Source organism: Gallus gallus, chromosome 3 (genome assembly GCF_016699485.2).
Source record: "Gallus gallus isolate bGalGal1 chromosome 3, bGalGal1.mat.broiler.GRCg7b, whole genome shotgun sequence".
Lineage (NCBI taxonomy): Eukaryota > Metazoa > Chordata > Aves > Galliformes > Phasianidae > Gallus > Gallus gallus.
In genome coordinates, this window is record NC_052534.1 from 104,026,797 (window position 1) to 104,054,671 (window position 27,875).

The 27,875-nt window shown below is 44.4% G+C and overlaps 4 protein-coding genes across 17 annotated transcripts in view; 2 read left to right on the plus strand and 2 right to left on the minus strand.

Annotated features, from left to right (window-relative positions):
• FKBP1B (FK506 binding protein 1B) overlaps positions 1–2,849 on the plus strand; it is a 50,488-nt gene extending 47,639 nt beyond the window's left edge. For all 3 annotated transcript variants that reach the window (XM_046938408.1, XM_046938409.1, NM_204567.2), the window contains one exon: positions 2,143–2,849. In XM_046938408.1, coding sequence (XP_046794364.1) covers positions 2,143–2,271 — 129 coding nt within the window. In that variant the 3' untranslated portion in view covers positions 2,272–2,849. The remainder of the gene's footprint in view (positions 1–2,142) is intronic.
• Positions 2,850–6,102: 3,253 nt separating this feature from the next.
• Positions 6,103–9,944, minus strand: SF3B6 (splicing factor 3b subunit 6). Its single transcript, XM_419986.7, has 4 exons — positions 9,797–9,944; positions 9,495–9,613; positions 7,087–7,225; positions 6,103–6,610 (listed from the first exon to the last, which is right to left on the minus strand). Exons 1-4 carry the CDS (start codon positions 9,824–9,826, stop codon positions 6,521–6,523), a joined length of 378 nt encoding a protein of 125 aa, XP_419986.1. The 5' UTR covers positions 9,827–9,944; the 3' UTR covers positions 6,103–6,520.
• A 281-nt stretch (positions 9,945–10,225) lies between these two features.
• TP53I3 (tumor protein p53 inducible protein 3) lies at positions 10,226–20,446 on the minus strand. 12 transcript variants are annotated; one of them, XM_040698017.2, is made up of 9 exons: positions 20,307–20,446; positions 19,844–19,965; positions 19,450–19,587; positions 18,749–18,854; positions 13,708–13,850; positions 12,858–13,125; positions 12,090–12,302; positions 11,218–11,414; positions 10,226–10,595 (listed from the first exon to the last, which is right to left on the minus strand). In XM_040698017.2, the coding sequence occupies exons 2-9, from the start codon at positions 19,958–19,960 to the stop codon at positions 10,404–10,406; spliced, it is 1,374 nt and encodes a 457-aa protein (XP_040553951.1). In that variant the 5' UTR covers positions 19,961–19,965; positions 20,307–20,446; the 3' UTR covers positions 10,226–10,403. The 12 variants fall into 12 exon arrangements, with proteins under 12 accessions (XP_040553951.1, XP_040553950.1, XP_040553953.1 ...); XM_040698016.2 differs by lacking the exon at positions 20,307–20,446 and adding an exon at positions 20,094–20,261; XM_040698019.2 differs by lacking the exon at positions 19,450–19,587.
• FAM228 (family with sequence similarity 228) lies at positions 20,401–27,850 on the plus strand. Its single transcript, XM_015285041.4, has 9 exons — positions 20,401–20,578; positions 22,039–22,127; positions 22,955–23,074; positions 23,619–23,693; positions 24,276–24,473; positions 26,427–26,504; positions 26,896–26,983; positions 27,072–27,201; positions 27,668–27,850. The coding sequence occupies exons 2-9, from the start codon at positions 22,041–22,043 to the stop codon at positions 27,708–27,710; spliced, it is 819 nt and encodes a 272-aa protein (XP_015140527.1). The 5' UTR covers positions 20,401–20,578; positions 22,039–22,040; the 3' UTR covers positions 27,711–27,850.
• The last annotated feature ends 25 nt before the right edge of the window (positions 27,851–27,875 follow it).

Consider the following 27,875-nt stretch of genomic DNA (forward strand, 5'->3'; position numbering starts at 1 on the left):
TTGTGAGGACCCACAGTGTGAGGAGTGCAGTCAGGGTGCTGAAATGCAAAAGTTACTTCGTTTCTGACTTCTGGAGCTCAGAATAGGAGGAAATTGCTCAAATGTTATTGACAGGAACAAATTCTTACATTTAAATACAGAGAAGGAAAAAGAATGCAAAATGAGAAACAATCCAGAGATGAATGATGCAGCCAGGCTTGTTTGGAGAGGAAAGGAAAAGAACGTGGTTTCCAGCTCCAGGAGAAAGCAACACAAGCATATCCTTCTCTCCAACCAGAGAAGGAACAGGTCCATATGAGGAATCCTAGTCTGAAAAATACCCACCTTCTGCTCTAACGTCTAGGTGGCACTCTTTGTTATTTGCTTTGCAATAATACCTAAGGGGAGCTCAGGGCCCCCATGTGCTGAGTGCTTGAAATGCGGAATTGGTGGTCTGAATAGAGAAGAACAAAATGGTTTCAAAAGAGCCAGCAACAGGACTATCTGCAAATAGTTCTGTGATTGTTCATTCACATGTTATCATATGACCAGGAGCCCTACAAAGAGAAGGAACCCAAAAGTGCATTTAAGTTCAGTTGGGGTTGCTTTTATCCTAGTCAGAAGCCAGTGCAGGTAAAGCTCTGGCAACAAGCTCTGGGTGAATGGATTTTATCTCTGCCTTGAACACACTCACCAACTCCTGTCTTAATTACTGTGGCCTAACTCCGTTCCAGCAGTGCGGCCACACGCTGCCCTCCTGCTCCTCCTAGTGGATCGCTACATTAAACTTGTGGCTGTGTCCTTCCAGCTCAGAGTTTTTGAGGGTTTGGGGAGCGTGACTGACACAAGGCACATGGAAAAAGGCAATTCAGTTCATCGAGCATTTCAATTTTCCAGACCTTGGTTTAATGCCTGTGAGATGGCAGCAGCTGCTGCTTTTCTGTGCTCAACTTCTGACAGCTCGAGGTTGCCCCACACCTAAGATCCATGGGTGATGTACCAGCTATCTTACCAGCAGGGACCCACCAGAGCACCAGAGACCAGTGCCAAACCCTGCAGAGACCGGGGAGGTTATCTGCTCTCACACCTTAAGCTGCATTCTGCAAATGCTCTCTGAATGTGAGGGAGGTTTGGTGGCCCTGTCTGTGCAGTGGGGTTGGAACTTGATGATCCTTGGGGTCCCTTCCAACCCAAGACATTCTGTGATTCTATGAATGTAGGAAAGTTACATTCACATTTTTCTTCTACCTGGAATGACTGAAGCTCTAGCTTTGGCATATTTCATAGAAACAGAAAACAAAATTCAACAGGAGAAACTGCATAATCTGTAGTCCAGTCCAATCTTGGGAAAAACGTCTGAATTAACCTCACTGCATCAAGTTGGGGATTGTTTCTTGGCCAGTGAATATCTGGTCACCTGTATAGAGTACATAAGTCACAGCTTTACCCCAGAGCAGAGCAAAGTTTTCAATCTGGATGCTGCAAATCTTGGTGGGAACTTTTACCTCTAAAGCTAATCTGGTGTGAAAGAACTCAGCACTTCTGTCTGTCCCAGGGACGAGACAGAACAAGCTGTGCATGAGCATCTGTCCTTGGGCTTCAGTCTGGGGAAACCTTTTTCAGTTAGGATTACATCGGTCCAGCAGTAGAAAGGTGGGTGCCTCTAGCATTTGTGTTTGGTCAGTAGCTTTGAAGTCATCAATGGTGGTGACTGAAGAAGCAAAAAACACTGCTGGACATTCCTAAGAATCTGAACCAAATGTTGTCTCTGCACTGATCTGTCATGAACACAAAGCTCTGATCCTACCTGTCACTAAGTCTTTTCCATAACTCCTGCTGATGGTGTTATATGTATCCTGCACTCCACAGAACTCACACCTCATGCAGCTGACTCCAGGCTAAGCAGTATAGATCATGGTGTGCCTTGGAAAGACTTTTGTTGCTCCCAAGCTGGCTCTTGCAATTTAAAGAGAAGCCAGAGGAGCCAGGCAGTGAATGTGAGCTGTTTGTAGCAGTTTCAGCTTTCTTGAAAAGCTAAAAGATGAATTTGATCATCCTGAATATCCTCAGTTCTGTAAATCCGCCACGTAGCGCTCTGTTCTGTCTTCCTGCTAATACTGTGTTTTATCTTGTCTTCTTCTCTCTCCACCATCCAAAAACCAGATGAGCTTAGGACAAAGAGCAAAGCTGACCTGCACACCTGAGATGGCCTACGGAGCCACGGGCCACCCTGGGGTCATCCCTCCCAATGCCACGCTCCTCTTTGATGTGGAGCTTCTCAGGTTGGAGTGAGTCTTCTTGGGGGAGCTGGCTGGAGGCATCTCTCCATAACCATCCCTTCTTTCTCACCCTCCCAGCAGCGGGGGAAATCTTCACTGGAATCCTAATCTTCCTGCTCAAGCTGTCATATCAGTAGCGCCTGCCCTTAGGTTTCTTAAGCCTTTCTTTCTCTTTTCTTCTTAGACTTTGTGGTGTCCATATTTGCCTTTCATTGGAAGCTTTGCTTTGGGAAAAAAAAAAAATGTCTACCGTTGTAACATTCTCAAGTTGTACATTTTATTTAATCTGCATGTGATGAGAATTCACAGTGATGATTGAAAATATATATAGATATAAATATATATATATTCCTTATTGAAAAACCACTGCCTTACTGTACACTTAAACCAAGAAAAATAAAAAAACAAAACACAAAAGGTGCTCAAAAACTCCAGTGTACGCCTTGTACATGAACGGGCATTAGCCAAACAGAGTTACCTGCGCTGCCACTTTTCTCAACTTGTACGTTCTGCTTGCTGCTGTTTTAAAGAATACCGTCTCATTTAAGAATTAAGTATATATATAAACAATAAAACCTTGATACTTTACAATTTCTGTTTCCTTTTTTTCCTGCTTTCCGTCGGCCATCGCAGTTCTTTTTGGTGAATGAGAAGTTCTTCAGACAAACATGAAGAAAGGCTGAGGGAACTGGGCTTGTTTAGCTTGGAGAAGAGAAGGCTCCGGGGAGACCTCATTGCGGCCTTCCAGTACTTGAAGGGAGCGTATAAACAGGAGGGGGAATGGCTGTTTATGAGGGTGGATAGTGATAGGACAAGGGGGAATGGTTTTAAACTGAGACAGGGGAGGCTTAGGTTGGATATTAGGAGGAAGTTTTTCACCCAGCAGGTAGGTGACGCACTGGAACAGGTTGCCCAAGGAGACTGTGGATGCTGAACAGCCTCCACAGCCTCCTTGGGCAACTGAAAATTGGTAAATTTTTTCTTGCTCCTCTCTCCTTCAAGAAAACAAAGGAGAAAGCCCTTTTTCAATGGAAATTCAGGGTCCCTGCAGCAGCTGGATTACAGATCCACATTTCACTGAGAGGGCTCATTTAGGATATAGGCCTTTCCCAAATGCCTCAAAAGCAAACAGTGACACAAAGAATCGATTGGTCCAACCAATACTGCTGTTTGCACAAGAGCTGGGGCATCACTCTCTGCTTCTGCTGGGTTTCTGACCAGTGAGAAGTGCATTCCTGCTGGGCTGTAAGAGCTGATCACAGCCCTGCCATCTCCATCCAAAGAGGATGGACTGCTATGGACTTACCTTTCCCATTGCCCTCAGCTGTGCAACCCTGCCATTAGGAGCCTGTAAAACCCTTATTACAGCTGCTTGATGAAGCTCTCCCCCTCATCACTCACTCCCTTCAGAGACCTTTGTTGGAAGCAGAGATTATTACATCTTTCATGCCAAATTCATTAAAAAAAATGTGAAAGGAAAACTAATTGTGCTTTGTGATACTTAGGGAAATTAAGTCTTCAAGGAAATGTAATCTCTAGCTCTTCATTTGACTGCAAATGTGTTAATTTATTTAATTGTATCATCGATCAACACAGTACATATAATTATTGCCACTATATAATGGATTGGAAAAAAATTTACTGTTGCTGCCTGTGTAATCAGATCTGCTCTTGTTACTGATTTCTAAACAGTATAGATGGAAAAAATGACCTTCCAGGCTTAATTTCATGCCCTACTTCCTGAAAAATTAAATGGAAAGTGAGCGCACACAAAAACCAGCGCAGATGCAGACTGCAAGGCTGGTAACATCTGCCTTATTTGCTGCCCCTTCTGCCATTCATATAACTGAGCTCATTTCCTCGTCCTTTGACATTACATTTCAAACAAAATCTTGAGCAGACCTCATCAAAACAATCCTCCGGGCATTCGATTTCCATTCCCTCTGTCTTGCAGGTACAAATTATTATTTCATTTTCCACGTATAGGGACATTGAAAGCCCCAAACAGACACTAGAAGGAAAAGTATGAAATGGAATATTTAATGAAAGGCAGCAGCTGAGCTCTCGGAGATATCAAAAGCTGCTGATCTTGAGGATTCATTGAAGGAATTTTTATTAATCTTATTACCCTATAGAATTGCTTTTTATATGTATTTTTCAAACAGCACCAAATCCTCATCAAAACAGACACTACAGAGCAGGCAACGTGCTGTCTGCTATTGACAGATGGAATGCAGTATTTGCACATGATTTCAAACAAGGCAGACAGAACACGGCTCCATTATTAGCACTTCAGTGGGTTATTACCAGCATTTATCATGATTTATTAAAGCATCAATCCAGTTCTTGTTACAGCCAAGAGCCAGCTAGATGCCCAACAGCTTGTGTAAAAAGTGCACGTTCATGAGCCTCCCTCCAACCTTTATGAAGCTGTGGCAGGTCACATGGAAGTCTCCCATAAGATTTCATTCATTTAAACATTTCAAGGCAAGCTGGTTTTGCCTGAACAGCCCAGATTTGTGTTAACCTCATGGGTTGGACCTCATAACCAAGTCGGCACAGGGGAAGTAACCAATTGTGTAAGTACGAAGCAGATGAAACAGATCACTGCCCCTTAGCATTTAAACATATGCACATCACAGAGGCATCGGAGGGGGGAAGCAGGAGAGGGCTGAGCAAGTCAGAAAGCCAGCCACAGTGGCAGCAGGGATTTAGAACGCATGGCAGGATGGCTTGGGTTGGCAGGGACCTGAAAGCCCATCCAGTCCCAGGGCCCCATCCAATGAATGCGATACTGGCTACTACAAGTTTCCTACTCAGCATGAACTTTACTACCGTCACATTTCAGGTATTTAATATTACCAGCAGTATCTACCGCCTTGCTTTGGTCCTGTGTTCTCTACTTAATACTGAAGGCATTAATTTCATTTCTGTTGCTCTAACGTCAGTGCAAACCTGGTACACTTCCAAATCTCTTCCAGCATCCTCAGGCATACAGCAGTAAGAGCTGTTAGAGCAGGAATATCTCACAGCAGCTCACCTGCTCCAGCCTTATGACTGGGAATGTGGTATCTTGACAAAAGTCACCTAAAGAGTTGGATTACTTCACATGGCCACTCATTTTTGATTTGTAGTGGAATCTCCATTATAAATGTAGATTTAGCTTTGTTTCTAGCAAACAGCAGCCTAACAAGCTAAGCCTCCTTGTCTTGGTTTCAGCTGGAATGGAATTGATCTCTTCAGTGTCTGATATGATGCTATGTTTTTGTTCTAGGAGAAAAACAACACTGATAACACACTGATGTTTATAGTCACTGCTAAGCAGCATTATACAGAGCCAAAGCCCTTCCCAGTGAAGGGCCCAAGGAGCTGGGAGGGAACAGAACAAGGGCAGCTGACTGAAACCAGCCAAAGGGATATTCCATACCCTGGAACATCATGCAGATGGAATTCTGAAGGGGTTGGGAGTTTATCTTGCTCTCTGCCACTGCCCAGCAGGGCCTTGGTTGGCAAGTGGCAGACAATTGCTTGTGCATCATTTGTTATGTACATGCACGTAGTTGCCTATTATCCTATAACTATTATCCTTTTCTCCAGCTTAGTATATAGTTTTATCTCAATCCATGAGTTCTACTTCCTTTTTTTTCCTTTTGATTCTCCCCCTCATCTCACTGGGAAGCAGGGCATGAGGGAACAACTGTGGTGCTCAGCCACCTGCTGGGTTAAACCACAACACTCCATCAAACATTTCCAAGACGAAGAAGCAGCAATGAGTTGTATACGATATATAAGTATGAAGAAGAATCAAACCATACACAAACCACAAGCAAAAAAGCAGGGAGGGTCCTGTTTACTTGCATTTAATCCATTTTTAGAAGCAACAAGTGAAATTCAGAGAGTTCATACCGAGCCCTTGAAACTCTTCTGCATCAGCTGGCTACCATACTTAAAGTCAGTCCCTGGAGGCTGGGGAGCAGCAGGCCAGAACTGCTCGACGTATGTGGTCCCATCTTACAAGCACGTGCCCCAAACAGGACTGTGGTTACACAGCACTTACCCATCCAAGCCCTTAAAACACAGGGAAGTTGTGTCCCTTCAGGGACACCTTAAAGCAGATGTTCTGATGTTTCGCATCTATTCAATTGATCTAAAGATTCAAATTACAGCCTATTAAAAACAGTACGTTATACGTCAGTGGGAATCCTTATTTAGTTTCAAAACACAGCAGTAGGTCTGGAGAACAGTTTTTCAAAAACATCAGTTTATTTTGGTGGGTCTGTATTTATTCCGTATTTCTCTTTGAGCAGCTTAAGCTGTTCCTCTTTCTTCTTTGTGTCCATCTTTTGGAATGCCTGTAATTAAGGGAAATAATAAAATGCATGAGAAGAAAAACTGCATCTTAAGGCACGTTATTTCCCATAAACTGCAACCAACTTCTCACTGTGAATGACATCAACATCATATACAAACAACACTGCTTAATTTTCGACCTCAGAGAACTCCACCAGACTCTGGGCCTTATCAGGCAGAACATCAAGGATTTACAGGCTTTTTCCTTTTAAACAAATCTCAAAGACTGCTGTAACTGTTTGGCCCCTTCTACCTCTTCTCACCAGAAGCAAGATTTCCACATCCCTAGTCCCAAGGTTGTGGTGAATGATGCACATGAATCACAGTGAAGACGAAATCCTAACCATTTATCCAATCCATTCCCTCTACCAGCTTGGAATTATTTCTTAAAAACATCCAACCATTTTCTCAAACTGATTTTTTTTTTTTTAAATGCCAAACATCTTCAAAGGTAACAAAGAAAACCAAGTGCACCTACCCTGTTTGCATTATAGTACAAAACGACAAGGTATCTGTTGCACACGTTGAATCCTGACAGATGATCACAAGCATTTTTGGCATCAAAGATGTCTTCATAGACTACATAGGCTGTTCCTCTCGTTTCTGGAGTGTTTCCACTGAGGAGCAAATGTTAACAAGCATTAATATCAAACTCGATGAACAAGACTATTAATATTCAGCACTGTCTGAGACAGAATATTGTTCTTAGCACAACACAACTACACTGATGCGAGCTGGTTCAGCTGCACAACCATCACTTATCATCAGACCATCAATTCAATTTCCTTTGCCTGAGGAGCAGGATACATGTCTGGGCACATCATGCTAACCAGCTCTGAGAAATTACAGAGCTTACGCAGCCACAAGATCGCAGCTAAAAGATAGTTACAGCCAACTCAGGAATTACAAAAACCCTTTCTTAGGAGCTGACTTACGAATGAACTCCAATAAACAACATCACACACATCCATGCCATGGTGTGTATGCCAACAAAAAGGATAAAAACTGCACAAAGGAGGAGACGAATTACAAAGGGAGTTCCACAAAAGGAGTTCACTACCAATACTAGGGGAAGAAAGGATTGAGCACAGCCCTGCTGAACAAGTCCTGAGGATACCAGTGGATGGCAGCTGGACACGAGCCAGCAATGTGCCCTCACAACCCAGAAAGCCAATTGTACCCTGGGCTGCACCAAAAGCAGTGTGGCCAGCAGGGTGACAGAGGTGATCCTGCTCCATTGCTCTGTGCTGTGAGGCCTCACCTGGAGTACTGCGTCCAGATGTGGAGTGTCCAACCTACTCTTTTTCATATTAGTTCTCTTCTATTGGCGTATGCCAATTAGTGAAAATCCCACCTATTTAGCCAAGCAAAAGAACTGCACTCTCTCTCGTTCTTTTAACCCTTTCCCAGTCCCTTTTGTTGTTCTTCTCTGTATTAATAAGACCCCACCAGCTGCACGTTCTAACACAGCATGCAGGAGCACACTCCAGTACTCCCCTCTGTTCATGTTTACTGAGAGCAACTCTACACAGAAAATTCACTTTGTTCTTTGCACTGAGCCATCACTTTTATCACTTCAGCACTGGCTGAAATGAGCAGTTTGATCTGGGGTAGAGTTTGATCTTCTTAGCTGTTATCATATCTATGCCCCACAGAATTGAAGTGATGAACATTATGGATTCGTCACCCACCCCAGTCTAAGAGCACAGAGAAACAGAGCAACATAAACAACAAGGACACATTCAGCTGTAAGCCAGTCAACAACCTGAGAACTCAGAGATGCCACAAGTTATTTCGTCAACATCTGGATAAGGGCAGTATGAAGAAAACCATATCATATCTACCCTACATTTAATTTCTTTTCAAGTATTTGAAGATGAACACCAAATCTTATTGCTCCTCCCTTCCAAAATATTTCTCTGAGCTGGGAAAAAAAAAGATCATCTTGCATGAATGCCAATACTCCAACCAATCTTACTGCAACTCTCAACAGCTAATCCTAAATTCTAGCCTCAGCCAACTCTTTCTGCGTTATGCTGCTGAACATAGCATTAACCACATGAAATTACAGTTGGATCCATGGCATGGCACTCAGGATAACAAGGAACATCAAGGGTCATCAGTATTTGAGGGAACTAGAGGGAAGAGCCTCAGATTTGCCACAGACAGGTACAGCCTCAGTGTATTTGGAACAAAATTCAGTCAGATCTCCACATGGCTCAGAGATGAGCTTCACAGCAAGGGGTGCAGTATTTTCTGGTAGACAGGTCCATCATCAGTGGTACCATACCTGTTTCTCAATTAGTTCTTTATCTAATACTCATTGAGCAGAAGTGGTTGCCTTCAGACCTTGCTCTTCCTATTTTTACCTTTACTTAAAATAAAAGACTAGTTCATTTAGGGTTTAAGTCCTTATTTTTCCCCACTTAACCTACATTCAGTCCAGGTTTGAGCTTTTCCAACATACCTAGAATCATAGAATTGCTCAGGTTGGAAAAGACCTTAAAGATCATCAAGTCCAACTACGACCTGACCATACTACCCTAACTAACAACTACGCTAAATCATGTCCCTGAGCACCACATCCAAATGGTTTTTAAACACATCCAGGGATGGTGACTCAACCACCTCCCTGGGGAGCCTTTTCCAGTGCTTAACCACCATTTCTGTAAAGAAGTGTTTCCTAATATCCAACCTATCAGCACCATTCTGTTTACCAACAAACTGACAAACAAGAGAAACACTACCATGATGCTGCTAAAGCACAATCAGCTTTTTCAGCTGTAAAAACCAGCTGTTACCACTGTAATAGGAATACTGACAAATGACAGCTGTCCCAAAGCCCATTGAGTCCCTAGCTTCTCAAAGGAAATTAAAATTACTTACACTCTGATTTGCCGAATAGGTCCGTATTTCCCAAAAATATCATACATCTCCTCCGCGGTGATTTTATAAGGCAAGTTCCTGATGTATAGGATCCGATTGACCTCTGGTGGCAGCCGAATCTGAAGCACAAACAACACACGTTGCGTTACACACAGAACTCACTTCAAACCTTAAATGCTACGGCCTACCTACTACATCTCGGGCCTACTGCCCATCAGCTATAGACTTTACGCAGTTTTACCAAGCGAGAGCCCGGCCTGGAAGGGCTGCCCCCCACCCACTCCGCTCGGGAGAGCACTCACGTTGGCTCGCTTGGCCGCTTGCATCGCCATGGCGCCGGGATAACGAGGGGCCTTGGGCCTGAGAGAGAAACAGCAATAAACACCAGTCCTCCAACAGCGGTCCTCCGACGCCTCCGCTCCCCTTAGCGGAAGATCCGAATGTTATCCCAAGATGCACCGCGCGCCGCACCGGAAGTGCTGCCGCGCTACCCCGCGTGACTGTGCGCTCCAGCCCCGCCCGCCCGCCTCCCTGCCCCCATTCCCGCCTCCCGAGGGCTGAGGGGAGCGGCGTCGGCCGCCATTTTGTTCAGGCGGGGCTGACCTCGCGCCTGCTCAGTTGCAGGAGTCGTGCGGTTTGGAAAGCTGTGGGAAAACAGAAAAGAGCCCACAGCTGAGAGTGGAGATGGATGTGGGGTGGTTTTCCCGTGTAAAGGTGTCATACGCAGTATCTGCAGGGTGAATTTCTTTATTTATTCACATATCCTGTAAGGCTTTGCTTTGGCCCTCATTTTTTGACACGTTCCACAATAAATCATTTCCAGTTTGGAAGCAGAAATTGCAGAATCTCTGCTTTTAAGACATCTGTAGTGCTCCTGCCTGTAGAGCAGCTACAGCAGGGGGCCTTTCTTTAGGGTGTTTTCACTGGCATTTCAATGACAATTTTGCCAATATTCTTACTTTCTTCCATTTTCCTGTGTGCCTCCACAATCTCGTGCAGAGGGTAAACACTGTCGACAAATGGCTGGAGATGTGGGGAGGCTCCTCCAGAGAAATACGGCAGCACATTTTCTATGAAGGCTTTCACCAGCTGCTCCTTATACTGGCGAAAAAGAAAGCATTTTGCAGATCATTTCTAGTCATTTACATTCACTGAACAGTCTCTGAATACAGCATACAAAATGTGCACCGTTCTCATACATTTCTCAGGTTGACGCATGGACAGCATCTATCCTAAAGTGCCAGACTGGTGTCTTTTATAGTTATAACTGAATTTTCCACATTAAGTGATTTTCATGTGGTAATTTCTGGACTTGAAATGAGTTTGGTCTCTGCTTTGGAGGGTGTGGCTGCAGATGACCTGATGGAGGTTCTTCTCTCTCTCTCCCCCAGACTTGATCAAGTCATCTGATCACTTGAGTTTTATTTCTTAGAACAAATCTTTCAATTATGGTATTCAGTAAGTATATTAAAGAGTCCCAGGTGTTCCCAATGCATTCCTGTGATGCAGTAGTTACTGAAAGGATGCACTTCATACAGGAAGAAAAGGGAAAGTAACATAATTTTGCAATGTTTTCTAAAGTATGTAATAACAATTCAAGGTTATTACCTTGAAGGTAAGGTTAAAAACAATTCTGCTTTAGAGCTGGTATCAAAAGAAAACTCTCAAAACTGTCACATATTTTAAGATTAAACTGTATACAGCGTTGATAGTCATTACTTGCCTCCTTGTCTCGTGATCTTAATAGACTTGTATGGATGCTCCCTCTTTTGGAAAGCAGCCTTGCAAGCAAATCTCCATGAACTTCACCTCCACTCAGTAGTCCATAGATAACCCACCGGCCATCAGTTCTCAAGCAGCTGAGATTCTTCTCCCAGTAAGAGCCACCAACACAATCTAAAATAATATCTACTCCAGAACCTCAAGTAGAAACAGAAAGAAAAAGAGAAACAGCAATACCATTGAGCTGTATTAAAGGTAGGATAATCTCAGGTAAGCACAAGTAAAAGATTATTCTCTCTTTAGGTACAGAATTATTCTTGCAGGTCTTATTTAAATCCTGGGAAATGAGGAACTGGCACAATGATTTGTAAAGAATCCTAGCATGAGGCACAAAACCAAATCATTACAGATACACACATGCATACTCTGTCAGAAAGTTTCTCAAATGCTTTAAAAAACCCTAATTTTTTCCTAACTGTAAGAGAACAAAGTTTTGTGCACATGTTCAAACAAGCGCAAGAATTTGCTCCTACACTTCGTTGTAGGCGCAACAATAATTTTGGCACCATTTTTATGCTGTAAATGAACATAAAGCCAAGGGGAGCCTTATGTGCTAAACAGAGCCCAGTTAAACTAAGGAAAGAAACATTCTTGGCCTGAACATGACGTTATGTTACCTGTAGTAACTCATGAGTAGTAAAGCAGATTTGATACCACTGGATTCCCAACCTCTCTAGCACCAAAGGGAACATGGAAGATTTGCATGCTTCTTTTTGAAAAGATGATGGAAACTCTCAGTTGAAATTGAGTGTATGCGCATATGCTTTAGAAGATACACACTCTTAACTGTGTCTTTCACGCAGAGGTTCTTACCTTGGGTGAAGGCCAAGACCTTTTCGCTAAAATCTTCATTCTTGTAGTTGAACCCTGCAGCTGCTCCAGCGTTTGTTGTTGCTTGGAGTTTCTCCTGAGTTCCTGCTGTCACAATGGGAATAGCATTTGCCAGTCTGACCAGCTGAATGGCTGCCATACCAACCCCGCTAGCTCCAGCGTGGATCAACACTGTTTCCCCTTTCTGTATTTTACCTGAAGGAGGATGTAAAGGAAATGATTACTCTTTGGGCATTATCTGTGAAGTAAAACTTAATGAAAGTGGCAAAAACTGAATAGATAAAAATAGTGAAATCTTAAAGAGATACCCTTATTCACTGAGTCCTATTTACAACCTCTTGTCCTTTATTAAAGCAACAAATACAGAATGAACAAAACTCCTCGTGTACAAACAGGACTCCATTTTACTGACTTCAGTAAATTTCTGCCAACAGAAAACACACTCACTGAATGTTAATGTTGAGAAATTGGGCACTCAGAAGTGGAGAAATTCCTCAAGTTTTGGGTAACACTAAGGATTGGTTCTCCTGAAGTCAGCAGAGTATGTTGTGATGGGGTAGATGTGGTCAGGATTTCAGAATGTGAGTTCATACCTTATTCTGACCAGATAGGTAAAATGTGAATGGAGTGACAGAGAAAAGACTTTTTGAAGGCAGACAACATTCAGACGGAGGCAACAATCGGAGGATTTAACAGCAGAAATGAAGGTGAGCTGTTTTGACAGGATACATTCACAAGTACACCTCTCACCTACAAAATGCAGCAGCTGAAAAGCTGTTAACCAGGCCTCTGGAATGGCTGCAGCCTGAATAAAAGTCATATCTTTGGGAACTGGCATCAGGTGGCCTTCAGGTACTGTAACATATTCAGCTTGGCCACCTCCAGAGAGCAGAGCCATCACTGCATCGCCAATCTTCCACCGCCCGGTGCAGCCAGGTCCAAGCCCAGCTACACTCCCAGCTGCTTCTAAGCCTAAAATATCACTTGATCCTTTGGGGGGAGGGTACTTCCCTCTCCTCTAAAACAAAACAAAAGAGAGGGTAGGGAAGGAAAAGCCACACATCAGTGAGTGTAACAACCTGCGGTATTTTATTTGCATACCTCCTACCTACATGCCTTTTTATTTTATCCTGATTTTGGACTGTGCAAATGTTTCAGTAATTTAAGGACCTTCCATCCTTTGGCATCACTTCCTTTTTCCTTAGTAAGTATATTTGATTCTTAAAACTGTGCAAGTATGATCTGTTGCAAGCTCCCTTTGTCCATACCAGTCCATACTGGGGATGGCTTTCACTTCCTGATCATGGTTTTCTGCTCAAATTCGGGAATGGTCTAAGCATCCAGAAAGACTGGAGCTCTCATTTTCTTGAAAGACAACTGTCTTTCCATGTCTCCATGCATTGCAAGGATCAAAATAAAAGCATTCACCTACTCAATCAACACCTCTTCTTTCAGCCCTATGAGCATTTCCTTGGAAGACTCCCATCCCCATGCTTACCAGGGCCAATCTCTCTTAACTCTTCTGATTTGTCAAGACTTCAAATGGGGACTTCAAAAGTTGGCGTTTTCAGGTGTATAAACCCACTTAGCATACACATACCTGGAGTAAATCAGCCCTATTCAGAGCACTGGCAGAGACCTTCACAAGAACTTCTCCTTCTCCTGGATGTGGTTTCATCACTTCTTTCACATAGAGATTTTCTGGGCCTCCTGGGCAATCAAAGTGGGCTGCTAGCATCTTCCCTAAAAAACAATAATATCAAAGTCAGCATGAATGCAGGCATACTGTGTAGATAGAACATCTTTGCAATCAGTACAGCTAAACTCCTATACCTCTGGAAGGCAGAGGCATGGGCTGGAGTGCAGATGGACAACATAAACTGTGATGCAGTTTGAAGGTGAAAGAGCTGCCTGAGGACCGGTGAGTTAGCATGACTGAAAGGTAAGAGATGCTTTGAAAATCTCCTGCTTATGTTCCTTGCCTCTCAAAAGGTGATTCCTAACTGCTGCATGCTAGATTCACTCCTGTAAAGGGTCCCACTATTGCAGAACCTTTTAGGTAACGCCTCACAGCTTCTGGTTTTGCCACCAGCAGCTGTTGAGATGGGCTGAGATGTCAAGCCTGTTTCCACCTGGAAAATCAAACTGGAGTAGTCATCCCTCTGGGTACCGGGTGGAAGCAGAAGAGGAAAGAATGGGAAAATCTGTGTAATTTCCTGTACTTTGCAGCATATAAATGCAATATAGATCTGCTGCACAAACACGCGTGCAGGATGCACTTCAAGGTTGACCCTTGTAGTAGGCGTTTCCGAGGAGACGGGATGTGACACAACAGGACCTCCCCTGCTCAGTTATTGGATGCATAGTTAGAGGGCGTAGATGAAGCAGAACCGGCTGCCATGAAGCAATAAACGCCATTTTGCTGTACACTACATAGGGGTCTGTGTGCAGTTGATTGGCCCTGGCCTGGTTTGGGGCCAGTTTCGCTGGATGTGATGATCGCGGTCCGGGGTTCAGAGAATCACGTGACAACAACCCTCTTCCAGTAAGCAGAGCTGTCTGATAGAGCTGTATGCCCTCTGCAAAGTCAATTGCATTACATTATCTGCACCCCTGAAGTGTGTACTTAAACATCTGTTGTAAGGCTGGAAATGTGGAAGGATAAAAACCTTAAAGCCCAGGGATGTAATTCCCCACACGGTGGTGCTCTGTGGCTGCTTTATGGTGAGTGAAAACTGCTACCAATTATTGGCATAAAATGTAACTTTAAGGCTTCTTGTTCTGAGACTGGCTGTTTTCTGTTTGTTTTGTTTGTAGCTAAACCACTCAATCCAGTCCAACACCATTCATCTGTCAGCACAGAAATGTAATGGGAAGCCCACTAGATAGCACCCTATACATGTGTTTCTCCCCTCTTAATCTGTTCCACTATAATCAATTAAAAATCAGATGATAAAGAAGTTTTCATCCCTCTTCCGACAGTCCACCAAACCCATTTTTATGAATGCTCTGTTGCTGGAAGCAGGTCCACCAACATATGCATGTATATAGGTTTTTAAAAGTGTAGCCAAGCTATGAATACCTACGTAGCTTTCAAATGCTCACAAGTGGAGAACCAAGTTTCCAAGCGCAGCACCTTCCAACGATTAGATCTGCCAGCGGTGGCCTGAAGCAACAGTTTAGGGGTGCATGGTTCCTGGCCGTGGTGTGTGACCTACCTTTTCCTTCAAGGAAGAGAAGTTGTGCAATGGGAATGGTCCCTGGGAGCAGTCAGGTCTGGTTCCCTCCTCCCTCCTCTGCCTTTGCAGTGAGCTGTTCCCCAGCAAGGCAAGGGGTGCAGTCAGAAGAGGTCGTGTTTTACTTAGAGGGAAAGACCTGAACCCAGTCAGAAATATTAGCACATTTCACTGTTATTTCTTCCCATAGACCTGCTTTGTTCCATGGATTGAGGCAGAAATCTACTTTTCCTTTTGACATCGATGTAGAGATTTCACGCACGCCCCCAGCGTGCAGGGAGATTTGGTTCGGTGCCTTTATCCTGTTGCTGCCTTTCATTGATTGGCTGGTTGTGTGCATTCGGAGCTTCCTGGGCCAAGCATTTAAATGCTCTTTGGATTTCTGAACTCTGAATAGCACAGGCTGGATTTACTCACACTGTGTTAAGGGTGCATGAGCTGTGACAGCCCTTAATGCTATAGATCTGTCTCTGGTTCCTGTGAGACTGCAGCACTCAGAGCTCACTGGCTCATGTCCATCCGCCCACTGCATTTCTACCTGCTGGTTTAGCCATCTTATCTCACCTCGCAGCTGAGCTTTGCCATTTCCCACAGTGGGAGGTGCCTCAGATTATGCCTTTATCCACATCCTATCTGCCAGCTCCTGATTATGTGGGAGCTGTCAGGAAATAAAACTGCCATTTCAAAGTATTCAGAAACGGTATCATTTTTCATATGTCTGTCTGCGTGTGGGGTTCTTCTGTAAGTTTCTTTACATATTTATTCTGATATTTTGGGATTTGGACACTTTATTTGAAACTAAAAAGGTTTAGAAATAAATATAGCAAAAAATTCATTTGAATCATAGAATGGCCTGGGTTGAAAAGGACCACAACGATCATCGAGTTTCAGCGCCCCTGCTATGTGCAGGGTCACCAACCAGCAGACCAGGCTGCCCAGAGCCACATCCAGCCTGGCCTTGAATGCCTCCAGGGATGGGGCATCCACAACCTCCTTGGGCAACCTGTTCCAGTCTGTCACCACCCTCTGAGTGAAAAACTTCCTCCTGATATCTAACCTAAACCTCCCCTGTCTCAGTTTAAGACCATTCCCCCTTGTCAAATCACTATCCACGTGTTTGTTCTCACATGACTCCAAGAGCTTTAGCTTATTTGCTTCTGCAGATGAGAAGATCACGGGACCTGGTCTTCCTCAGCCTATTCTTCACCTGGTGACATAGTCAGAGCCTCAGTTGTCTTCTGTACAGTAATGGGTTCACTCACATGTGGATTCTTTGATATCTTACAGTGTAAACAGTCTGATTTCAAGCAGTAGTGCAGCTGCCCAGGGACATGGTGGGGTTACCCTCCCTGGAGGCGTTCAAGAACTGTGGAGATGTGGCACTGACAGACAGGTACAGATAGGTTGTGGTTGGACTAGATGATCTTAGTGATCTTGTCCAACCTAAATGATTCTACAGTTCTATGGTTATAGCCTGATAGTAATATTGTCCCCCCTCCTGAGTCTTCACAGAACTCCACAATCCACTGCAGATTAAAGTATATTTCATAGCAGTGTGTGACAGCGCAAACAGACATGTGAAACGTGTTTTATTTTTAATATTCAAAGGTGTACAGAGCAAGCTGAAAATCTTAATGTGGCAATTTCCTTAGCCCCCATAAGTCTGTGATGCCATAGAGAAACGCTACGAGTGAAGCTATTTTGCACAGGAAGATTCTTAACCTTCTTATCTGGAAACAAACTAAAAGACAACATACAAAAGACTGAGGAAAGCATCTTAAACCAAATCCTATGGGCATCACTCTAAATTCTATTCAGAAACTTGGATAATACTTGCAGAGGGTGCTCCTCTGAGGAGCTGTGAACCATCAGGAGTTCTTGAAATGACAACAGAAGGAAAGAGCCTTCACTCTGCAGCTGGAATGCGGTAAAACAGCAGGTGCTGTGTCAGACTTCTGTACTAGCTTTCCTGGTGAACAGTCCTTCTGAGCTTGATGGAGTTCAAGTTTTCTGCTGATTCAGCTACCCTTCTCTCTTAAGTAATCCGCTATAAAAGCACAAGGAAATATATTTAAAAAAAATCAACGATGAAAATCACACACAGAACTGCTGTAATTCAGATGCTTTTTTCAAGTTCAAGTCCACCTCAGACTTTAATTGAAAGGACAGCAGTATTTCCAATTGCACAGTAAAAATCCTAAAGCCTATGCGGTAATCTCTGTTCTACAAAGTAAACACTGATCACTTCATACCTAAATCATTCGCAAAAATAAGATGCAAGTAAAAGCTAATGCCACTTTGTTTTCACAAAGAAAGGCCTTCCAGAAGAGGAAGAATAAACTCACATTGTCAAAACTGCCGGAAACCTGGCCCTGGGAACACGTAATGGAACTTTGATGAAGAAGTTATTACTGTCAGTCTTACACCTCATTTCAGACTAAACAGCTTAGGCCCCAAAACACAAATTAATTCCACTTACGTGTAGGCACCTAGACAAGGAACAATGCTGAGCACAACAGATCTGGAATTTCATTCCTATTCAGTGAAAGGAAATGGGAATACTCATATGTATAGAAATATCTCTGTTTCCATGGTGAAAATCAGGACTACTCTGGGATCTCTTTGGCTCTTTTATCCCTGACAGTCAGCCATACACTACAGCAAGAAGACGTGTATCTGCTATTTATCTCCCTGGCATAATCCTTGCCAGCACCTCCACACACTGAGAAAACCACATCTGAGATGAGCACAGCTTGTCTGCAAAGGGTTACGTTTTGCTGTATTCTCAAATGGGGAACAAAGTGTCAGATTTTAACCCTAAGTCTTTGGAACACCGAACCTAAGAGAAAGGAACTTAAGTCCCACAAAGGGAGCTTCGGCAGAAGAGGGAAGGAAATGGGCACTGTTATTAGAGAAGAGGTGCTTTGTGACTGTGAAACAAAACATGAGAGGAAGCAGCTTAATGATGTCTTCAGATTCATATAGGCATGGAAGGAACGTTTAAAACCCTTGGGGAAGCTCGTGGTTCCTTGAAGAAGTGGAATGTGAATCAGAGTATCAAAGATGATGCTCAAATGGTGTGCGTTAACACATGGGCTCAGCATTAATTGTATGAGGTCAAGGAAATGTGACTGTCGGGATCCATTGTGTTTAAGGGTAACAAACAAAAAACTTGTGCCACAAAGGCCAAGGCAAGAGACAGTTCTGCAACCTGCTCATACCCATGGAGGCTTTGGATCATGGTGGATCATGGGCTGGAGAGCAGTAACCCATGGCTGTATTCAAGTTGCCAAGATTTTCAGGATTTGATAGTAAGTCAGACACATTTTTGAAGTTGTTTGCAAGAGCAGAGCCAGCCAATGAACCGCTGACATGCAGCCACACCGGTACACGTGTTTGTCTTACCAAGTTTCTCCACAGCTTCCACACACACGCTGGGATACATTCCCACTCTGTACGTAGCAATCAGGATGAGAGCATTTGTCTTCACCACTATGAGGCCTCCCTCTGCCTAGATAATACAGACGGGACAAAGTTAGATGCATGCACATACATACTGCCTTACAATTTAGGCTACTCACAGACATCTCCTTTGCCAGTATCTTTGAGGACAAGGAAGACAAATACTCTCAAATCCTAAGAAAGGATGCAGCCAGAACAGTAGCTGTGCATGCTTTGAAGACTGGACACACTGGAACAGGTTGCCCAAGGAGGTTGTGGATGCCTCATCCCTGCAGGCATTCAAGGCCAGGCTGGATGTGGCTCTGGGCAGCCTGGGCTGCTGGTTGGTGACCCTGCACATAGGGTTGGAACCAGATGATCACTGTGGTCCTTTTCAACCCAGGCCATTCTATGATTCTATGACTGCTGCTTATTAAAGCAAATCACTCCGGTCCTTTATTGTATAGCCCAGTGCTGCTTCCCATGATTAATGTATTATTGCACAGCAATGTGAATAAGTTTCCCCAACCTGCTGGGAAGGTAATAACAAGAGAAAGAAGGAAAGAAACACAAGACAGCATTCATCCCAAGGCAACCACACAGTCAAAGAAGGAAGTAGGAGGCTTCCAAACTTCCAAACAGGGCTGCCATAGCTGCCAACATACATTTTTAAGATAGATGGAATGCTCATCTGCCCGAACGCACTCATAGTGCTTCTGCCTGAAGTAGAGTCCCTCCTTTCTGACTTGCAGCAAGTTCTTGTAGAAAGCATAGATGAGGTTTATGGCGTTCTCTGGCGGCACCTGTGTGCATACAGCAGCGTTACGGACTGACAGCGCATGTCTTCACAACGATGAGCTGCTCTTCACCACCCACTTCGATAGTTCGCTTACAGCTGTGTTCTCTCTACCCCTAGGGTGGGGCTGTGTTAGCAAGCCTTCCGAACACATCCTTCTGAGCATCCCAAGGGTAACCGGAGGCACCCTTGTAAGACCAGCACAGCCCCCTGCCCGCCCCGCTGCTCCCTGGCTCACCCCGCGGCTCACTCCCGTCTCTTACATAGAAGCCGGAGGTGGAAGCGCACACTTCCCTTTCATTTATGCCGATCGCGGCCGCGTTCTCCACGTGCTTTGTTCTGATCAGGCTTTCTTTCAGCAAAGCCTGAAGTTGGATCATTCGTTCTGTGAGAAGATACAGATGTATGAATGTTCGTCCTCTGTTATACTGGAAACCAGTTCTGCGTGGGGAACTGAGGAGTTCCAGCACCATTAACGCTAGTCCTCAAGGTAAGACAACAAAAACCCCAAACCTAAGAGAGCAGCGGAACAGACCAGCAGTAGAGCGGCCCCCTTTGCCAGAAAGGCTATAAACTTCCCCACAAAAAAGTTAATTGCTATAGCACTTTTCGGTTCTGTTTTTCATAGCCGCAGGAGCCGCCCGCGCCCGCAACCGCAGCCCCGCGAGGCGTCTCCACGGCAACCGCGCCCCCAGCGCCGCACTGCGCTGCCCACGGTGCGCCTACCCGAGAGGCGGGCCGTGCTCGGCTCCCGATTGGCTCACTCGACGAGGCGCTTCCATTCTGATTGGTGGAAAGGTCCGCCCTGTGACGCCGAACCGAGCGTTCCCGTTGCTATGGGCTGCCGGGGCGCTGGCGGCGGGCGCGGAGGGATTCGGCCGCTCTTCTTCCCGCCTCGTCCCCTCGGGTCCGGACGGCCGCCGCTGGGTGCCTGCCCTGCGGACAGGGAGCCGAGTCGCTGTCTCGAGGGGGTTTCTTCCTCTTCCGAGCAGCTGGAGGTAATAGGGAGGGACTATTTTCTCAGGCGGAAGGACACACGGAAGGGGTGGTGTGATGAGAACGAGGGGCGGTGCCACTTTCTGCCGCTTTGGCTCTACTGCAGCTGAGGCGGCGCTGAGGTGCCCAGGCTGGGTTGTCCCGCGGTCGGGCCATCGTTGAGTCCTTCAATAGAAGGTTTTGGAGGAATCCCTTTCAGAGAATTTCACGTTTTTAAATATAGCAAAGCCCTCATGCCAGTGTGTTTTAATACATTAAAGTTTTCTCAGTATAAAGAGTGTTTCTTTTCTGAGGGGGAAAAATTACATGAACATGGCAGATTTTTAACTAGCAAATCCTCTTCTGTGTGAGGATTTGACCTGTGCACCCAAACAACACCAGTAATCTTACTTCACCATATCCAACAGGAATAAAAAGCAGTTACGTGTCAGGTAGTGAGTTGAATTCTCAATTCTCTGCCTTCCTTTACATGGTCAACAGAATTCAGTGCATTGCTAACAAGTGTATATATGGTTTTCATAACATGTATATCAAGTGCGTTGTGGCTGGCCTTGATCTTGAGGGATTTGTTCTAACCTAGATCATTCTATGACTGTTCATGAGCGCGCAGGGTAACTTCGCTTAAAGGCTTCTGTCAGAATGGGCTTTTGAGAGGACTGAGCCCTATGTACAAGGGAATTTACTTTCTGCCACAGAAATGATTAATCTGCCTTCTCAGTGTTTCTGCAAAACCACGTGTTTGGGGAGCTACCGTGTATTTTAGCGGAGGGAAGAATACTCTGCTCTGCTGGGCAGAACTCCTGAAGTAAGAGGAAATTTATTATACTGTATTAGTGGGAAATAGTGGTGATAGGTGGATGGTTGGACTGGATGATCTCAGAGGTCTTTTCCAACCTTGGTGATACTATGATTGTATGAAACATACTGGTGCACATATCATGGAGGAGATGGCATTTCCTGGCTCGATCTCAGAGTTAGTACTTCAGCGTCAGCTTCATCTCTTAGAACTGGCTTTAAAAACCAGTGAAATGCAGCTATTCCTATTGTGGAATGTAGTGGTTACTCAAAGGTAACTTGTATGTAATTGAGAAAGGCACAAAGGAAAGAAGTAAAAGTCAGGAGGCAGAACCTGATGACTCTGAAATGTTTTCAAAGCTGGAATCATTCTGGAGTAATTTGTGGATCACTTTGTTCTTTGACACAAAATTTACCATCCATTTATTAGGGAGATGAGAACAGACAGGTGGTGCCGGAGTATCTGCCTCTAAATGTGATACTTTGCCTCCCTCCTTTTCACTTACAGTGATACAAAACCACTGTTGGCATGTTTGGCAGAAGTTAGAATTCCTTCAGAGTTTTGTTGCATATTTGTCTGGAGTTGTAGGACAACTAGCTTCTTGGTGTTTACAGAACAGTTTCATATGTTTTTGAATGTTTTAATGCTTCTTGCATCCTCTCCCAGCAATGCGTACTGCAGATAGCTCAGAGACCATTCCCCAAGCTACGAGTTCACCACCTGCAGCAGAGCTCAGTCAGCAAAAGCTGTGCCAGGTGAGCAACTCTCTGCATTCCTTCAGCTGTGAATTCTAATGTGAAGAACCAAAATGCAACATGAAACTCGTGCATAACTGAGAACCTAGGGCCTTTGGCTACAGCTGCATTCCTTGGCACTGGCAGCTGGTACCCACAGATGCTGCCTTCCCTGCCCAGCACCTGCCTGATGTCATCAGGCATCCCACTGAGCAGGAACATCCCTGTGGTTTTGTCTCCACCCTTTGAATGCTCAAGGATGTGTATTACAGGAAGATTCGTGTACTCTGCCTTTCCTGTCCATTTGTTGTAGGTTGAGCTGTCTAGAATCCAAGTACTGTGCAAATCTTCTAGAGAAACCCCAAATGTTAGTGCTGGTGGAAGCATCAGTAAATGCAGTGCTGCAGTGATGTTGCAGCCTGTCTTATGTATTCATGAATAGGTTGCTGACCCAGTAAGCAGTGGTCTGGTATCACAAGAGCTGTTTTCACTATGGCTATGTAGAATTGAGCCTGTATGTATATTTGAAGAGTGCCCTCACCATTAAAATCATTGCTCTAGGTTGGGATATCCCTATCTCTAGTGCTTCTGTTTCGTGTGCGTGAAATGTTCTCTCCTGAAGTACTGCAGAGAACTGCTAGAGTGATGTTTTGTTGTAGCTTCTGCCCTGGGAGAATGAGGTTTGCAAGGCAGCATTTTATGAGGATCTTAGGTGAACTTCTTGTATCCCAGTTTGTAGCCTGACTGTGGAACCTAGATGAGAACCTGATCTTTATAAAACAGGTAAACGTTTTTCATGCAAACCTTTTCCTTTTTTTTTTTTTTTTTTTTTTTTTGTACTTATCCAGAGGTACCCCACAGCACCAGCAAGGAGCAACACAGCAAATACGTTTGACTGCAGTAGATTCTTTGGGAAGACAAATACTAGCAGATTCTGGCTGACGCAGAAGGACTTCTATCACGTGAAGGTATGAGTGGAGGAGTGGAATAGAATGGAAGGGATGAAGGGAGAAATAAAAGGTGGTTGTTTGCAGAGTTCTGTAGGTCTGAGTTATGTTTGTCATTAGAGAGGAGAACAAATAACTGAAAATATTAATCTGGTGGGTTTTATTGAGCACTTTGAGGTAGCCTTATTGAGTTCCATGACATTCAGAAAGCTTTCACATGAAACCTAAATTTTGGGGTTTATTTGGTTTTGTTTTTTTGTTTGTTTTGGACACACTTGAGCAACTGGCCTGGATCAAGTGGTGGTGCAGCCCCACTGAGGAGCATCCAAGGAGGTGTATGGTCTGATCATAATGAACACGAGCACTTTAGTTCTTCCAAAACACGACTTGAGTTTAATCTAACTATTCAGCGTAAGGCTCACAGAGATCTGTGCTGTTCTGCCAGCTATGTTTGGGTGTGACATGTCTTAAATCCCAACACAAGTAACTGTTTTGATCTGAAGTAATTCTGACTGCTGCTGTAACTCCCGCTTTTACTTCATGTGTTTTCTTGCTGTTTTGCCAGGCAGCTCCTGATGAAAGCACAGACATCATCACTTCTGCTCAGTCCATCTTAGACAGAGAAAATTACTTCGTGAAGGTAAGAAATGATCTCTTTTTCTCTTGCTTGCTGTTGGTTTTCCATATGTAAAAACCTTTATCTCCATCAATGAATTATGATAAAATGTCAATTGTCTACATTCTTGGAAAACTAAATTCAGAAATACTGAATCCTGAGGACAGAACTAAACTGGCAACCCTAAATGTGAGTTTCACACGTCTCTCTTCAGTGGCTTAGTGCCTGTTTGCACCTAACTTTTGTTCTGTGGATGAGATGGATGGTGGTGAGACTGTGGATAATGGACAGCAGGGCTGACCCAATCCAGCAGAATGCCACTGCTGGAGAAAAAATCCTTTTTCCAGTAACTTGGGGGAAAAAAAATGAATATTTTCAGCCAGTACTGCACTATGGTTAAAAAAATACATTGTGGCAGCTGGAGCCCATGCAAGGAAGTGCTTGGAGCCAAGAGGAGAGAGGGAGGAGCAGAAGGGAGGGCTGGCAAGGAGAGCAGCAGTGCCCAGTCAGATCAGGTCAGCCATGCTGCATAGCTTTATCCATGGACTCATTAAGGTGTTTGTTTGGCCAATGTGTTGTGTGCTTATTTTTCCATTTTTCACACAGGAGGTGGACAGGTATTTGAGGCACCATGATTTCTTAAATCTGAGAAAGAAGGAGATCCTATACAAGAAATGGCTTGAGGATGTTTCAGAGCCACTGCTGTGGAAAATTGAGGACAAAATGGATAGCCAGTCGAGGGAGGAAATACAGAAGAGGAGGGAAGAACAACTTTCTCTCTATTTAAACTACTGTAAAAAGAAGGTATCAAGATGCAGATTTCTGCCATGGAAGGGGTTGTGGGCAAGACTGGGGTCTTGGCTGCTACTTGCCATTAGTTGACCAGCCTGGTGTTCCATTGTGCCTTATTTCTAACTTATTCTTTCTGAGGACCTCTAATTGTGGCTTACATCATTCCAGCCAGTTGTTCAAATTCATCATCAGATAAAAGCAATCACTTTGTTCAGTGCATTGAGCACACACTGGGTTCTGAGAATGGTGAAACAGTGGATTTCATTCATGAGCTCCATCAACAGAGCTCCGTCAGGTGAAAGCAAAGGCCAGCAGTCACTGTAGGAAATGCTTCTTGTTGTTGCTCTGAATTTCATATAATTCTTTCAGAGATTCCACGACTCTACTTTCTGCATCTCTGACTTGGATATCAACAGCAATAAGGGCAGTCAGATCATCTACCCCAAATAGCATAGTATTTTATATAGGGCAGGCTTTTGTTGTCAGTGGAAACCACTGCACAGTGGATTTATGAGACTGTAAACAAGCTTTCTATCCAGAAATGAGAACACTGTGGGAGCTGTGGTGTTGAAATGAGAGCAAACAATCTATTCTTCAAAAGTCTGATGTGAAAGATCCATGCATTTAAACTGCACTTAATGATGAAAGGCTGAATCAGTCCTTCAGCCCAAGTCCTGGCATTTGGATCTGTTTGGTGTACTGTGCACATCTGGGTCTGCATCAGTGCATCTTGCAAACCCCTGTGTTGGGTCAGGACTTTGCTGGGTGCCCTTCAAACACCGTGGCTGTTGCACTAGAGTGTTGTTCACCCCAAACAAGCGCATCACCAGTGACCAACCCCCACCTTCTCTCCCTGCCTCAGCGGGCTGCAGCCCTCCAGAATAACAGCATCATTATTTGCATATGTTCGCATTAATTATGGCAGCATATGACACATTTTGCAGAACTTAAGATACTTCTGTGAATTGGTTCACATCCCAAATTCTGGCTGTGCACTTTTTTCTCTTCCCTTCTCTTTGTCCGTTTTCTCTTGCACCACTCCCTGCTTTGTAGGCTTTTGTTTCATTCCCCAGATCTTGCTTTTTTGTTTCTCTTTCATCAGTCTATTCCCTCTTTCTATGTAAATTCGTCCAGTTTCTCTTCTCTCTTGTTTTTTTTTCCAGTCCCAAGGCCATACGTAGTAAGATGGAGTGTGTAAAGGGGTGTGGCACAGCACCCAGCACTGAGGCTTCAGTCCGTACTGTAATAGGATGATATACAGTAATTAACCAAGGGGTGGCACTAAAACTTTGCAAATCAAGGCATGTTAGGCCTTAAAGTTTTGCAGAAGGTGAGAGAAGTTGCTATGTGGCCTGCCTGAGCAGTGTTTGCTTTCAGCAGCAGCTCAGGTTCTGTGGGGCTGCCCAGGTGCTCAGTGAGTGTCTGGAGCATCAGACATGATGGCCTGATTCACTTGCCCACTGCAGGGCCTTCAATACAGTGATCTCTTACACTTACTGTAGATCCCAAGGCTTTGGTTTGATTTGGTTGGTTGGTTTGGTTTGGCCTTACGTTGTAGCCCTACTGACTATTCCTAGCATGACGTTTCCAGCTCTCATCTGCTGACCTCCAAAAAGAAGTGTTTAGGGCAGAGATGCAGAGAGCCATGGGCTGCATCCCTTCCTTGCTGTGACCCCTGGCAAACTGTGTCCACAGGAAAGCTGGAAACCTTCATTTAAAGGAAAAAATGAGACTGGTGGGGCTTAGTCACTTTTCTTTATCCCCTTAAGATTCATTTCCCTCTCTGGTCAAAACCTGTCCCCTTGAACAGAATTTCCACTATCTGGACTGCCCTAGTAATAATTAACCTTTTAGTCTGTAAATATGTCTGGATGCTTCATGAAAGTACTTATAATGTATGCATTCAATTAAAATGTATGGAGTTATTTACCTGTTACACTACAATGTAACCTGCTTCTCTCACAGGGCTATGTGGCTTTGGAAGCTTATGACCCATCAGAATATGACCCATTGTTCCTGAAGACATGCACAGACTGCTGGAAGGTGGGGTGGTTTATGCTGTAAAGATCATATCATATGTACCAAAGCCTTGTGTACCAGGTGGGAGAGGTAGGTAGGAAGGACTCAGACACAAATCCATGAAATGCAATTCTCTAAATCCTTTGTGGGTGCTGTGAGCCCTCGGGACCATCTGTGTCTCATTGTTTGTGACAGTGTTGAATGTGATGTGGTCTGCATGAAGAGCTGCAATGCTCAGCATTTCTAAGAACTGGGTCTGTGCCTCATCTTTTTCTTCATAAAAACCGAGGTTGATACTCCTCCCTGCTAACCAACAGTATCTTGAAGTTTACATTTGTCTGACTTCGGTCTTTGAGACACTCTCATAAAATCCTTGTCTAAGTGCTTAAGCTTGAAACAGTTGTCTCTGTCACAGGTTTCAATACCAGCTTTACAGGATCCTCTGTTAAAAACTGTTCAGAAAAAGTTTATTGAGACAAGCATCATCAAGCAGTGCGAGACAGGTATGTGAAATCATCAGTATCCCTTGGAAACTTTTCATGCTGGGGCAAGCTCCCCCTTCCTTGGCAAGCATCTGTTCCCTTCCATCAGGAAGACCATGCTCTACCAGAGAGCTGCAGAAACTGCCCCTGCTTCCCCTGGGCCGGCAGCACATGGATGCGATTGAGTGGCTGAAGGTTCCATACACCTACATTGCTAGTGAGCTCCACCGAACGAGGAGGTAAGAGCTGGTGTGTTTCTTGAGAGAGCAGTTACACCAGGTAAAGCTTCTCTTCTTTGGCTGCATAGTAAAGTATTTGATAAAACACTCCCAGTGCTCTGATTCACCACCTTTTGAAAGCTCCCTGGGCCTGCTGGTGTAGTCCACAACAGTTAAAGGAAGTCCTGCTCAACAGTGACAAGAACATCAAAGCTCAGCTGGGAGCCAGATGTCCTTGAAGCAGGCCCACTCTCTCCCCTGACCCATGCCCTGGGGCTTTATGCCTCTTGCTGGCCCGAGCCTTTGTCCAGCATAATTGTTAGAGCAATTATGGGCTCACAGCAAGTTCTGGAAGGGAAACCGGTCACAAAGAAAAACATTTCCTGGAGTAACTCAGCGTGGGAAAGAGCTAGTGCAGGAAGCTGTGCTGGGCGATGGCAGCCTTGCTCTTGGGTTGACTGACAATAGTTTTTATTTCTGTTTGAAGGCTGAGAGTTGTGGACCACCACAAAGACAGTGAGAACAGATGATGTCACCTCTCCTCCAGCTTACTGCAAGCACAGCCATCAGAAGGTACTGTCTGCAAAACATACGTTAGGTCTTCTGCCAAAGCAAGTGACAGTGGGCCAAGTCTTCTGGAGAACTGCAATAAACTCATTGTCTTAAAGTAGTGCTTCTACAGTACGGTCACCCAG

What these genes read in the sequence shown, in the direction of transcription:
- SF3B6 (XM_419986.7), bottom strand. Translation starts at nt 9,826, where the DNA reads ATGGCGATGCAAGCGGCCAAGCGAGCCAAC. An exon ending in AAGCGGCCAAGCGAGCCAAC is followed by an intron (nt 9,614 to 9,796) that starts GTGAGTGCTCTC and finishes TTTGTGCTTCAG; the next exon opens with ATTCGGCTGCCACCAGAGGT. An exon ending in CCTATTCGGCAAATCAGAGT is followed by an intron (nt 7,226 to 9,494) that starts GTAAGTAATTTT and finishes TTTGCTCCTCAG; the next exon opens with TGGAAACACTCCAGAAACGA.
- TP53I3 (XM_040698015.2), bottom strand. Translation starts at nt 20,053, where the DNA reads ATGGTGCTGGAACTCCTCAGTTCCCCACGCAGAACTGGTTTCCAGTAT. An exon ending in ATTCCATCTATCTTAAAAAT is followed by an intron (nt 18,855 to 19,449) that starts GTATGTTGGCAG and finishes TGTATTATCTAG; the next exon opens with GCAGAGGGAGGCCTCATAGT. An exon ending in ATAGGGCTGATTTACTCCAG is followed by an intron (nt 13,126 to 13,707) that starts GTATGTGTATGC and finishes GTTTTGTTTTAG; the next exon opens with AGGAGAGGGAAGTACCCTCC.
- FAM228 (XM_015285041.4), top strand. Translation starts at nt 22,041, where the DNA reads ATGCGTACTGCAGATAGCTCAGAGACCATTCCCCAAGCTACGAGTTCA. An exon ending in CATGCACAGACTGCTGGAAG is followed by an intron (nt 26,505 to 26,895) that starts GTGGGGTGGTTT and finishes TCTCTGTCACAG; the next exon opens with GTTTCAATACCAGCTTTACA. An exon ending in CATCAAGCAGTGCGAGACAG is followed by an intron (nt 26,984 to 27,071) that starts GTATGTGAAATC and finishes CCCTTCCATCAG; the next exon opens with GAAGACCATGCTCTACCAGA.